Source organism: Crotalus tigris, unplaced genomic scaffold (genome assembly GCF_016545835.1).
Source record: "Crotalus tigris isolate CLP2741 ecotype Arizona unplaced genomic scaffold, ASM1654583v1 scf7180000019004.2909048, whole genome shotgun sequence".
NCBI lineage: Eukaryota > Metazoa > Chordata > Lepidosauria > Squamata > Viperidae > Crotalus > Crotalus tigris.
In genome coordinates this window covers 2,556,404-2,569,196 of record NW_024097319.1, presented here as the reverse complement: position 1 = coordinate 2,569,196, position 12,793 = coordinate 2,556,404, and the positions used below count along the sequence as shown (strand labels likewise).

General features: G+C 43.0%; 1 protein-coding gene across 1 annotated transcript in view; it reads left to right on the top strand.

The window, feature by feature from the left end:
• The window catches only part of SLC17A9 (solute carrier family 17 member 9), a 43,072-nt gene that overhangs the window by 764 nt on the left and 29,515 nt on the right, over positions 1–12,793 (top strand). The window contains exon 2 of the mRNA XM_039358118.1: positions 654–815. Coding sequence (XP_039214052.1) covers positions 661–815 — 155 coding nt within the window. The 5' untranslated portion in view covers positions 654–660. The remainder of the gene's footprint in view (positions 1–653; positions 816–12,793) is intronic.

Here is a 12,793-nt window from a genome sequence, read left to right as displayed (position 1 = left end):
ACTGCTCTAAGCGGTGTACACCAGTAAGCAATGTATATATATATTTACATTGCCTCTTCTTCTTCTTCTTCTTCTTCTTCTTCTTCTTCTTCTTCTTCTTCTTCTTCTTCTTCTTCTTCTTCTTCTTCTTCTTCTTCTTCTCCTTCTCCTCCTCCTCCTTCTCCTCCTCCTTCTTCTTCTCCTCCTTCTCCTCCTCCTCCTTCTCCTTCTCCTCCTCCTTCTCCTTTTTCTCCTTCTCCTCCTTCTCCTTCTTTATTTATTTATTTATGAGACTTATATACCGCTTTAAGTGCAAGCACTCTCTAAGCGGTGTACACCAGTAAGCAATGTATATATATATTTACATTGCCTCTTCTTCTTCTTCTTCTTCTCTTCTTCTTCTTCTTCTTCTCTTCTTCTTCTTCTTCTTCTTCTTCTTCTTCTTCTTCTTCTTCTTCTTCTTCTTCTTCTTCTCCTCCTCCTCCTCCTCCTCCTCCTCCTCCTCCTCCTCCTCCTCCTTCCTGGCTGTCTCTTGTGGATGCTTCGGAAGAGTCTGTCCTCTCAGTTTTCTCCTCCCGGTAGGTAGAGGGGAGCTTCTAACTCTCTCTCTTCTTTTTATGTTTATTTTTATTATTTATTTTTTTGCCTGGTGGTTTTCGCATTGGTGGATTAAGCCGTTGAATGGCCTTGAGCGTCGGCAACGATGGAGCGCAGGATTCGGGGGCCAACCTGCTCGCATTCCAAAATCACAAGCAGCATCAAGCGCCACCGATAAGATGCCCCCAACAGGAAGACACGAAAAAAGATGGAGGAATCGGGAATGTCTTTTGGTCCAGGTGAGAATCGGTGGCCTTCTTAGATTTGGGGACCTTTTCCAAGTCCCCCCCCCCCCGCTGGTGGCTGTCTGCCTGTCGATTCCCACAGTGGAGAACCTTGGCTAGGTCTGAAACGTCATGAATGGTTGTAAGCCAAGGACTCCCTGGTTGAGAGTGTTCATCCCAGCTGACCTGATCTAGAAAATGTCAGCACGGCTGATATTGGTTACAGGTAGTCCTTGACTTACAACAGTTCGATAATAATAATAATAATAATAATAATAATAATAATAATAGCCTATCCCAGGTCCTTGGTAAGGACTCGATAGGTAGACAAAATGCCAAATCCAGTCTGAACATCTGGCTGACTGTGCGATGATCCATAATAATAATAAAGTTGGAAGGGACCTTGGAGGTCATCTAGTCCAACCCCTGCTCAGGCAGGTAACCCTATAACATTTCGGACAAATGGCTGTCCAGTTTCTTCTTAAAAACTTCCAGTGTTGGAGCATTCATTGCTTCTGGAGGCAGGTTGTTCCACTGGTTAATTGTGATTGTTCAAAGTTACAACAGCACTGAAAAATGTGACTTATAATTGTTTTTCACTGTTGCGACCTTTGCAGCATCCCTAGGAGCATGTGGTCAAAATTCAGATGCTTGGCAACTGGTTCATGTTTATGACTGTTGCTGTGTGTCCCAAGGTCATGTGATCTGCTTTTGCAAACTTCCGACAAGCAAAGTCAACAGGGAAGCCAATTTCACTTAACCAACTGGGTTATTAACGGCAGTGATTCATTTAGCAACTGTGGCAAGAAAGGTCATAAAATGGGGCAAAACTCAATACATCTCTCACTTAACAACAGAAACGTTGGGCTCAGCTTTAGTCATAAGTCAAGGACTACCTGTAGCATTGTGGTGGACATCCCAGGGACACCTGTGAGAATCTAAATAATATTCAGGAAAAGACAATAGCAAATAATTTACAGGCAGTTAGTCCTCGTCTTACAACCTTCATTTTATAACCATTCAAAATGACAATGGCACTGAAAAAAGTGATTTATGACCAGTTCTCATTGAAGCATTTTCCACAGTCACATAACCCAAAGATGCTTTTTTTTCAAAAGGCCAACTGGACTTTGTTTTTTCTTGAAGAGGTTTTGCGTATAATAATAATAATGATGATGATGATGATGATGATGATGATAATGATGATGATGATGTTGGAAGGGACTTTAGAGGTCAACTAGTCCAACCCCTGTACCATTTCAGACAAATGGCTGTCCAGTCTCTTCTTAACAACTTCCAGTGTTGGAGCTTTCACCACTTCTGGAGGCAAGCTGTTCCACTGGTTAATTGTTCTAACTGTCAGGAAGTTTCTCCTTCGTTCTAGGTTGCTTCTTTCCTTGATTAGTTTCCATCCGTTGCTTCTTGTCCTGCCTTCAGGTGCTTTGGAGAATAGCTTAATTCCCTCTTCTTTATGGCAGCCCCTGAGATATTGGAACATTGCTATCATGTTCCCCCTCGTCCTTCTCTTCGTTAAACTAGACATACCCAATTCCAGCAGCCTTTCCTTATATGCTTTAGCCTCCAGTCCCCTAATCATCTTTGTTGCTCTTCTCTGTACTCTGTATTCTTAAGTGAAGTAACCAAAAGTTCTTCTCTCCCCAGAATTAATGCTGCCCAAGGATTTGCTATTTAGAAGAGATTATTATTATTTGCAGCTCAGGGTTGTTGCTCTCTGAGCTTAGTTGTTTTCTTGCAGACGTTTCATTACCCTATTTATAACATCATCAGTGTTAGAAGGGAGGAGGGTTTGCTCTCTGCTTATAATAATAATAATAATAATAATAATAGAGTTGGAAGGGACCTTGGAGGTCTTCTAGTCCAACCCCCTGCTCAGGCAGGAAACCCTATACCATTTCGGACAAATGGCTGTCCAGTCTCTTCTTAACAACTTCCAGTATTGGAGCATTCACCGCTTCTGGAGGCAGGTTGTTCCACTGGTTAATTGTTCTAACTGACAGGAAATTTCTCCTTAGTTCTAGGTTGCTTCTCTCTTTGGTTAGTTTCCACCCGTTGCTTCTTGTCCTGCCTTCAGGCGCTTTGGAGAATAGCTTGACTCCTTCATCTTTGGGGCAGCCCCTGAGATATTGGAAGGCTGCTATCATATTCAAGAAGCTTCTTCAGTTCGTCTTCAGTACAGCTTCTTCAGAGCTGACGAAGCTGCTTGGATAAGAAGCGAAACGTCATCAAGGAAAAACAAAGGAAGTCCTGTTGCCTTTTGATAAAAGCACCTTTGGGACAGTCACGCCTTGGATGACTGAGAATCTCCACAGACACCTTGGTCAAACATTGAGTGCTTGGCAACCTTCATGCCTTTACAATGGTTGCAGTGTCCCGGGTTCGTGGGATTGCCATTGGCACCGTTCCTGGGAAGCTTCTGACAAGCAAAATCCACAAGGGAAGCCACATTTGTTGACTGAGCCCATGGTTTACTTAACAGCTGTGGTGATTCGTAAAACGGGGGCACAACTTAACCACTGCCTTGCTTAGCAATGGAAATTTCGGCTCAGTTGTGGTTGTAAGTCGAGAACGACAACTATAGCAGAGGTCACCAACCTTTGTCAGTGGGCGGACCAGAGTAAAAGGAAGGGGGGAGAATTTTACACGCAGGCGTACGCATTCGCACGGGGCCGTGAGCACGCGCCTGCTGCAAACGGGGCGGGGCTAGCACCCGCGCAATACTTACTAGCCCTGCCCCATTCTTGTATGGCACAGCGCTTTCTGTTTCTGTGCCCTGCGGTGCGGCGGCGCCGTTTTTGTGCCCTGTGGCGTGGGTCCTGTTTTTGCACCCTGCAGCTGTGGTGCTAGCACAAGTGAGGGGGTGTCGGTGCGCACGTGTGCACACTGGCCAGCCTGTCCCACGGCCCGGTTGCCAGAAGGCCATGGCCCACAACTGGGCCGTGGTTCACAGGTTGGGGACCCCTGACCTATTGTATCACCAAGAAAAGCAATTTAAGCGTATCTCTGAACACCTCAGAAATTCCCCTTACAGCCTAGCACAGGGGTAGGCAACCTTGGCTCTTTTATGACCCGTGGACTTTAATTCCCAGAATTCCTGAGCCAGCATGGCTCAGCTTGGAAACCTCTCCCTGTCCCCTCAGCATGGCTGGCTCAGGAATTCTGGGAGTTGAAGTCCAGGAGTCATAAAAGAGCCAAGTTTGAAGACCCCTGGTTTAAATATTTAAATATTTTTTCCTCATAGTCATGTGATCAAAATTCAGGCATTTGGGCAGGGGTAGGCAACCTTGGCTCTTTTATGACCCGTGGACTTCAATTCCCAGAATTCCTGAGCCAGCATTGCTCAGCTTGGAAACCTCTCCCTGTCCCCTCAGCATGGCTGGCTCAGGAATTCTGGGAGTTGAAGTCCACGAGTCATAAAAGAGCCAAGGTTGCCTACCCCTGAGTCCTAGCAAAACACTAACTTCATTCATACGTTTGGAAATCACTGCTGGGTACTGTCTCTTCTGTAAATCTATGAAAAAAATAGGCGAACTTGATCAAATCCTGCGTGGAAAGAAATCAAAAGTGTAAATAAATGTCATTTTTTAGACTGGATCCAAATGGGGTGATCTCCCCTTTGGAGCCTGACAAGTGTAAGACTTGATGCTACACAGTGTTTCTCAATCTTGGCAGCTTTAAGATGCGTGGACTTCAACTCCCAGAATTCCCCAGCCAGCTTTGCTGGGCGGCTGTCGGAACATTGAATCCAAGTTGTAAGTTCCTCTTTTGGGATCTGCCATAACTTTGAATGGTCACAAGTAAAGGATTACCGGTATCCTAGTTTAGACAAAGAAGGACCTTATGGTCAATCTATACCAGGGGTCTTCAAACTTGGCCCTTTTATGACTCGTGGACTTCAACTCCCAGAATTCCTCAGCCAGTGTGGCTGGCTGAGGAATTCCAGGAGCTGAAGTCCACAAGTCATAAATGGGCCAAGTTTGAAGACCTTGGATCTATAACAAGAATCCAAAGCAGAAGAGATGAAAGCAAGGAATTTAAGACCACCTACATGTGACAGGCCACTGCAAGATTGATTGGGAATCTGATGAGCTTACCAAAGTAAGAATAATAAATAATAATGCCCACTTATAATGGTACAATAAAAAATGCAAATATTTACTTATTCTTTACGCAATTTCTATAGCTGTCCAGAATTGCTTGTTTGACATGGATGGCTATAGAAATTGAATGAATGAAGAATGAATGAATGAATGAATGAATGAATGAATGAATGGGGAAGCCAAGACTTATAGAAGTTGTCTTTCACTTGTAACTGTTTAATGATTACCTCAGTAAAAAGTGATTTACGATACATCCTTACATTTATGGCCTTCACGCCACAACCACAATCATAATATCACAATTTTGGGCAGTTTGCAAATTGTTTCCATTTATAACTGGTTGCAGTGTCCTGCAATCATGGCATCGTAATTTAGGAGCTTCCCAACCGATTTCCATTTTTCCAAGAAAAAAAATTCAATTGGGGAAGCTGGATTTGCTAAACAACCATGTGACTCTGGTGATTGGCTTAACGATCCCAGTAAAAAATAGTTGTAAAATAAGATCTGGTCAAATGAGGTAGTGACAGATTTTATTTTCCTGGGCTTCAAGATCACCGCAGATGGGGACTGCAGCCAAGAAATTAAAAGACGCTTGCTCCTGGGGAGGAAAGCTATGGCAAATCTAGACCGCATACTAAAAAGCAGAGACATCGACCCTACAAACAAAAGTGTGTATAGTCAAGGCCATGGTTTTCCCAGTTGCAATGTATGGCTGTGAAAGTTGGACTATAAGTAAGGCTGAGCGCCAAAGAATTGAGGCCTTTGAACTATGGTGCTGGAGAAGACTCATGTGAGTCCCCTGGACTGCAAGGCAATCCAACCAGTCAGTCCTGGAGGAGATCAACCCTGGCTGCTCTTTAGAAGGCCAGATCTTGAAGTTGAAACTCAAGTACTTTGGCCACCTGATGAGAAGGAAGGAGTCACTGGAGAACAGCATAATGCTGGGAAAGATTGAGGGCAATAGAAGAAGGGGACGACAGAGAATGAGGTGGCTGAATGGAGTCACTGAAACAGTAGGAGTGAGCGTAAATGGACTCCAGAAGATGGTAGAGGATAGGAAGGCCTGGAGGAACATTGTCCATTGGGTCGTGATGGGTCAGACACAACTTCACAACAACAACATGTGGTAACTCGCTTTACAACTGCCCCAACTTATAATGGAAATTCCAATCCCAGTTGTGGTTGTAAGTTAAGGACTACCTGTACACCCAAGCAAAAACTGATACTTGGATAGAATTATAAACTTTCTTTAGATCCTGGGTGTCCAACCTTTTGGCTTGCCTGGGCTGCATTGAATGAAGAGGGATTTGTCTTGGGGCACATATAAAATTGTTAATATGGTTAATGTATATCAATCACATAATAATGTTAAAAGTTTGTGGTCTTTACATTACTAGCTGATCAGGGCTGCATGTGACCAGTACACATTCCTGCTTCAGAGCTTAGCTTCTTGATTTCAGTGGAGTTTCCATGCAGTTTGGTTAGTAATAATATGGAAAGGATTCGCAGTTACCCAGTAATATTCTTTTTAACTTTTTAACTTCCTAATTTAATATATGGCCTGGGGATTTCCTGGTGAGATCTCCTCCAAATAGGTCTGAACTTCCTTAGCTTTTCAAAGCAACCAAAATTGGCCAGCTGCCATCCAGCTGTCACTAGCATAGTCAGACCGCATTGTGTACAGAATTAGTCCTTGCTTAATGACCAATTGTTTAATAAGGTGACCAATTGTCCTCCTTTAAGGAGGACAGTCCCCCTTTTGTGAGTTCTGTCCTCCCTCAAAAAGTGTCCTCCTTCAGGTCCTCCTTTTCGATATTTGAAGACTAATCTGCAGGGCTTTTTTTTTTTCATAGAACGCTCAGAACGGCGTTCTGGCACCTTTTTTGATGGTTTTTTTTTTTCCAACTTTTGCATGAGCTGTGCTACTCCCCCTATTGGCTTTCGAAAGCCAATAGGAATTGTTGCTAAGCGCGCCAAATTGCTGCTGAGTGCGGCCGGCAAACTTTGCACATGCAAGTTGTCTGTATTATTGTTGCAATGAATAAAATGTTTCTTTTATTTACGATATTTTTTTTCTTCAATTTATTTGTGTCCTCTTTTTCATTGTAAAAAAGTTGGTCACCTTATGTTTAACGACTGTTCAAAGTTATGATGGACCTTTAAAAAAGGGACTTAGGGCCTGGATTCAGTGTTAAGACATCTGCCCTCCTCTCCCCAGGCTCATGTGATTACATTCTACGCTCTTGGTAACTGGCCTGCATTTACAAATGTTTGCAACATCCTGCAGTCATGTGACTATGATTTGCAATGGGTTTTTTTTTTTTTTTTTTGCTCAAAACCGGTGTTTACTTCTAATTTCTGGCAAAACACGCATATTGCAAACAATGGGTTTGTTTTATGACTGCAGCATTCGCTTTATGACTGCTGCGTTTGATTGATGACCACTGCATTTGCTTAACGGCGCTGCAAGGAAAGTCATAAAATCAGGTCAGTCACATGGATGCCTCAACTTACGACCGTCATGATAGAAATTCCAAGCCTGCGGGCCGGCAGTTTGACACCCCTGCTCTAAGAGAGTGGTTCTCAAATATTTTGATCTCAGGCCCTCTTTACATCCTTAAAAATGATTGAGGGCTCCAAAGAGCTTTGTCTGACGTGAGTTATATCTATCCATCTTTGTTGTATCAGAAATTAAAACTAGGAAATTTAAAAACATGTATTTATTTAACTTCGCAGACCCCCTGAAAAGGATCACACTTTGAGAGCTGATACCCTATAAATCAGGGGTCTTCAAACTTGGCCCTTTTATGACTTGTGGACTTCGACTCCCAGAATTCCTCAACCAGGGACGTGTGCCTGGCTGAGGGATTCTGGGAGCTGAAGTCCACAAGTCATAAAAGGGCCAAGTTTAAAGACCCTTGCTATAAATCAACAGAGTGCAAATGTCCATTGAACCTGAAACAATGTTGGCTGAGGAATTCTGGGAATTGAAGTCCACACAACTTGAAGTTCCCTGGCTTGAGAAATACTGGACTTAGTCAAAGAACTGCATCAGATTGTATCCATGGGAAAATTTGCGTTGGAATAAAGGAGGGAAGACTTCTTGAACCCAGTACAGCTAAGGATCTCTTCTGGATGCTGACTAGGGAATCAGGCAACATCATGAGAACACAGTGGAAAAGACTATAAGACGTTTTAGCTTAGAGACTTCCACCTTTGCACCTAATTGTGCGCCAAACATGCCCTAACAATCTTCTATAAGAAAATAATAAATCAGTGACGAACTGAAAATCCATAGTGTTAATGCAACCATAACTGTCTTAATTAGCCTGCATTGATTGAGTGACAACTGATTACCTTCAAGTTTATTTCCTACCTTACTATGTAGAAACCAATTTGGCAGTTGTTTCTTCGCCTCGCTGTGAACTCTTGCTTGAGCAGCTGGAAAAAGTGGATATTTGTAGGTCAACATCTGTTTCCCAACTGTTTTGGGGACGTTAAATAAAAGCAGTTCACTGACATGCAGAGTATCTGAGCTGGATTTTGCAATGATGAACAAGGCTGAGATGAGAAGGGAAGGTCAACATCAAAGACAGAAGGAAATTCTCTCTCTCTCTCTCTCTCTCTCTCTCACACACACACACACACACACACACACACACACACACACACACCCCATATATACAAAATCACAGAGTTTCATAAGAGTTCAGTGTCTTTCCCTGGCTTCTCCATGACCCTGACTCTAAGCCAGCAGGGATAAAATCAGAATTTAACCTGAGTCTGTGGGGTGTGAGTTGGTTAATCATTTCCCCGGATGAGATTTTTCTACTGCTTAGTTAAAGATTATAGCGTGTTTGCTTTGAAGGCGGCAGGACAAACAAGAAAAGATGTTTTTGTTCTAGAAGAGGGAGGAAGATGCAGTAGTTTTGTTAACACCTCCCTCATTTTTTAAAAAATGAACTTGTCTATGTGCATTGATCCATTAAAAAAAAAATAACCACAGAACCACACCTACAGCCACAAAAGAAACTGTGTAGTTTTTAGCAGTCCTGCTGACCACTATTTTGGGGTAGGTTAAGTCACGTTGTGTTGTCCAAACCCAGAACATGGCTCAGATGAACCCAATGTCTGTTCCTGTTTCAGCACTGGCAGCTGTAGAACATACCATCCCAGTCCAGCTTAATGGCTACCCCAAAGTGCTTTTCCAAAAGGAAAACACAAAAGTCCAGTTGGTATTTGAAAAAGCACCTTTCAGACAACCATGACCTGGATGACTGAGAATCTCCATAGAAATGGCTGGGTTTTTTTTGGGGGGGGGAACGGGTGAGGGGGGGAGGCCAGTGTGCTACAGTGACTTCTTTGTTAGTTAGCATCTCAAAAAGCCAGATATGAATCCCTACTTGGATGCCCTTGGGTGAATTTAGGCCATTCTCTCTCTCTTTCAGCCCGACCCACCTCACAAAGTTGTTGTTGGGGCAGAGGAGTTAAACTAGGGGAGTACTGGTTGGAAATGTAATCAGTAACATAATACATTGATTAGTCCTTCAGGAAAGTGACACAGGGGACAGGAGTGGCCACCATGCTAAACTATTCTCCTGGGATGGTATATCTTCCTTCCTTCCTTCCTTCCTTCCTTCCTTCCTTCCTTCCTTCCTTCCTTCCTTCCTTCCTTCCTTCCTTCCTTCCTTCTTCTTTCTCATCCTCCCCTTTCCTTTCCCTCCTATTTTTTTTTCCTTTCCTTTCCTTTCCTTTCCTTTCCTTTCCTTTCCTTTCCCTTCCCTTCCCTTCCCTTCCTTTCCTTTCCTTTCCTTTCCTTTCCTTTCCTTCTGTTCCTCCCTCCCTCCCTCCCTTCCTTCCAGATCTGTCCTTCTTTCTCAGGTGCAGTTCCTGAGCTTGATCCTAACTGGGTCATTCCAAGCCTTTTGAATCCCATTTTTGCCTATCTGCAGCCAACAGTCCTCCAGGCAAGAAGCAGGAAGAGCCAGCTGCCCCAAAGGATGCTGGGATATCTCCCCCCTCCCCCAAAAATAGGACCTGGGAAACTACAGCCAGCCATGACTTGCCGTGTTGCCCGGTGTCTCTTTTCCTGGTTAGAGGTTTAATTCTATTTAATCCAGAGGCGGGCTACGTGGGTTGTGCCAACATGGCTGCTATCATAGCAGACAAATGTCACATTTGCTTTTAAGCTTTTGGGAGGAAAGGCCTAATCTAAGTAGATCAGCCAGCCTTTCCTGGCCAGGTTGGGGTGTGGACCTCAAGTCCCAGAATACCTAGCGGCAGCCAGAAAGGCTGGGGGACTCTGGGAGTTAAGACTACCCATTTGTCCAAGTTGTGGAAGAATGAATGCAACTTATAGGGCTTGAGATGTGTATTAAAACAACACCGAATGGTGAACTGTCTTTTGAATCATGGATATTTCTAAGCAAAAGGAGTTGTGGGAAGAGAATAAGTGGACATGATGTCAACTTTGTAAGGTTGTGAGAGGCAATTGCAGGCAGGTTTGGTCTTTTTATGACTATCTAGGCCTTCCCAGCTGTGCTTCCCAGCTGTTTTGTTCTACCACTCCCAGAATTCCTCGTTTGCACGGTGATAGCCATATTGGCTTGTAATGCACAAAATGGCTGGAAGGCATCAGCTTGGGGAAATCTGCAGTCCTTTTTTTTTTCAGGCTAAGAAAGGGCAGAATGGGAGCCTCTGAACTCCAGATCCCATCTTCCTTAGCTAGGACCAGTGGTGAAGGATGATGAGAATTGTGGTATAGCGACATTTGGACTGCCTTAGGTTGCGTAAGCAGGGCTTAGGTGGTACACTGTGATGCGATGTTTCTCAATTTTGGCCATTTGAAGCTGCGTGGACTTCAACTCCCAGCATTCCTTAGCCAGCTTTGCCGGGAGGCTTTTAAAATACAACTATATGTGAGGCTGAGGAATTCTGGGAGTTGGTCCACACAGCTTAAAGCCGCCAAAGTTGAGAAATACTACTGTATCGTGATGGATTATGCATTCTGTCAACAGTGCAAGCAGGAAGCTAATATTTGAACTGCAAGCAGATTTAACCCTATAAAACCTATTTGCCAAGTTTCAGTGCCGTTGTTCAAAACTCAAGGAAAAAAATGTGGGACAGAAGTTTTGCACTATTATTTAAGAGTTGGAATTTACAGTGGAGCTGAATCAAAATCTTTCCTGTACAGGTAGTCCTCAACCTACGACCACAATTGAGCCCAAATTTTCTGTTGTTAAGTGAGACAACTATTACATGAGTTTTATCACCTTTCTGGCCACAGTTGTTTACTGAATCACCGCAGTTGTTAATTAGTAACACGGTTGTTAAGTGAATTCTGGCTTCCCCATCGATTTTGCCTATCGGAAGGTCGCAAAAGGGGATCACATGACCCCGGGAACTGCAACCGTCATAAATATGAATCAGTTTGGCATCTCCCTCCAGCTAGATTAGCCAAAATGTATGAAGGATACTCATCTTTATGTTGGAAATGTAAAAAAGAAAGGGGCATCTTTTTTCATATTTGGTGGACATGCAAGGAAGCACAGGTGTACTGGCACATGGTTTGGGAACGGGTGACAGAAATGATTATGCAAAACATCCAGTACAAACCTGAGACATTGTTGTTAGGATTCCTTGAAAAAAGTGTTAGTAAAGAGGATACGTATTTATTTATTCATGTGGTTACGGCGGCAAGGATTTTATTCGCTCAAAACTGGAAAGCTACGGTTGTAGCTAGTGGGAAATTTTAATTCAGAAAATTATGTATTGCGCAGAATTAGACAGGTTAACTAAAAGACTAAAAAATCAGGATGAAACAGTTTTTTACCAAATATGGAATAAATTCTATAGATGGTGGGGAAAAAAAACAAAAATAGGGAAGTTATTGTAATGAGATAAGTCAAGATTGAAATTAGAAGGATGTTCTTGTAAAGAGTTTTATTTGTAATTAATGTCAATATGAACTGAGATCTTTGTCAAATGCTGATTTACCACGTTCAATGTTTTTAATTTTTTTTCCTCTTTCTTTTCTTTTTTGTTATTCAATAAAACTTTTAAAAAAAATATGAATCAGTTGACAAGCATTTGAATTTTGAACACGTGACCGTGGGGATGCTGCCACGGTCGTAAGTGTGAAAAGTAGTCATAGGTTACTTTTTTCATTGTGCTATTGTAACTTCGAATGACCACTAAAAGGACCATTGTAAATCGAGGACTACCCAACGACATCTGAACTGCCTTAGGTTGTCTAAGCAGGGCTGAGGCATTGTGGTGGGTTATGTATTCGTTCTTTCAACAGTACAAGGAGAAAGCAAATATTTGAATTGCTGGCAGAGTTAACCCTATAAAAGGTATTTCCTGAGTTTCCGTGCCATAGTTCACAACTGAAAGAAATAAAAGGTGGGGCAGTGCCTTTATTATTTAAATATTGGAATTTAGAATAGAGCTGAAGAAAAATCTTTCCTGTGTTATGAGACAGTGGAGTACCCTTCTGGTATCTTGGGACAAGTTCTGAACTGGTTGTGTAATTGTGTTGAAAATAAGTAATAATAATAATAAAGTTGGAAGGGACCTTGGAGGTCTTCTAGTCCAACCCCCTGCTCAGGCAGGAAACCCTATACCAGGGGTAGGCAACCTTGGCTCTTTTATGACTCGTGGACTTCAACTCCCAGAATTCCTGAGCTAGCATGGCTCAGCTTGGAAACCTCCCTTTTCCCTCAGCGTAGCTGACTCAGGAATTCTGGGAGTTGAAGTCCATGAATCCTAAAAGAGTCAAGGTTGCCTACCCCTGCTCTATACCATTTCAGACAAATGGTTGTCCAGTCTCTTCTTAAAAACTTCCAGTGTTGGAGCATTCACTGCTTCTGGAGG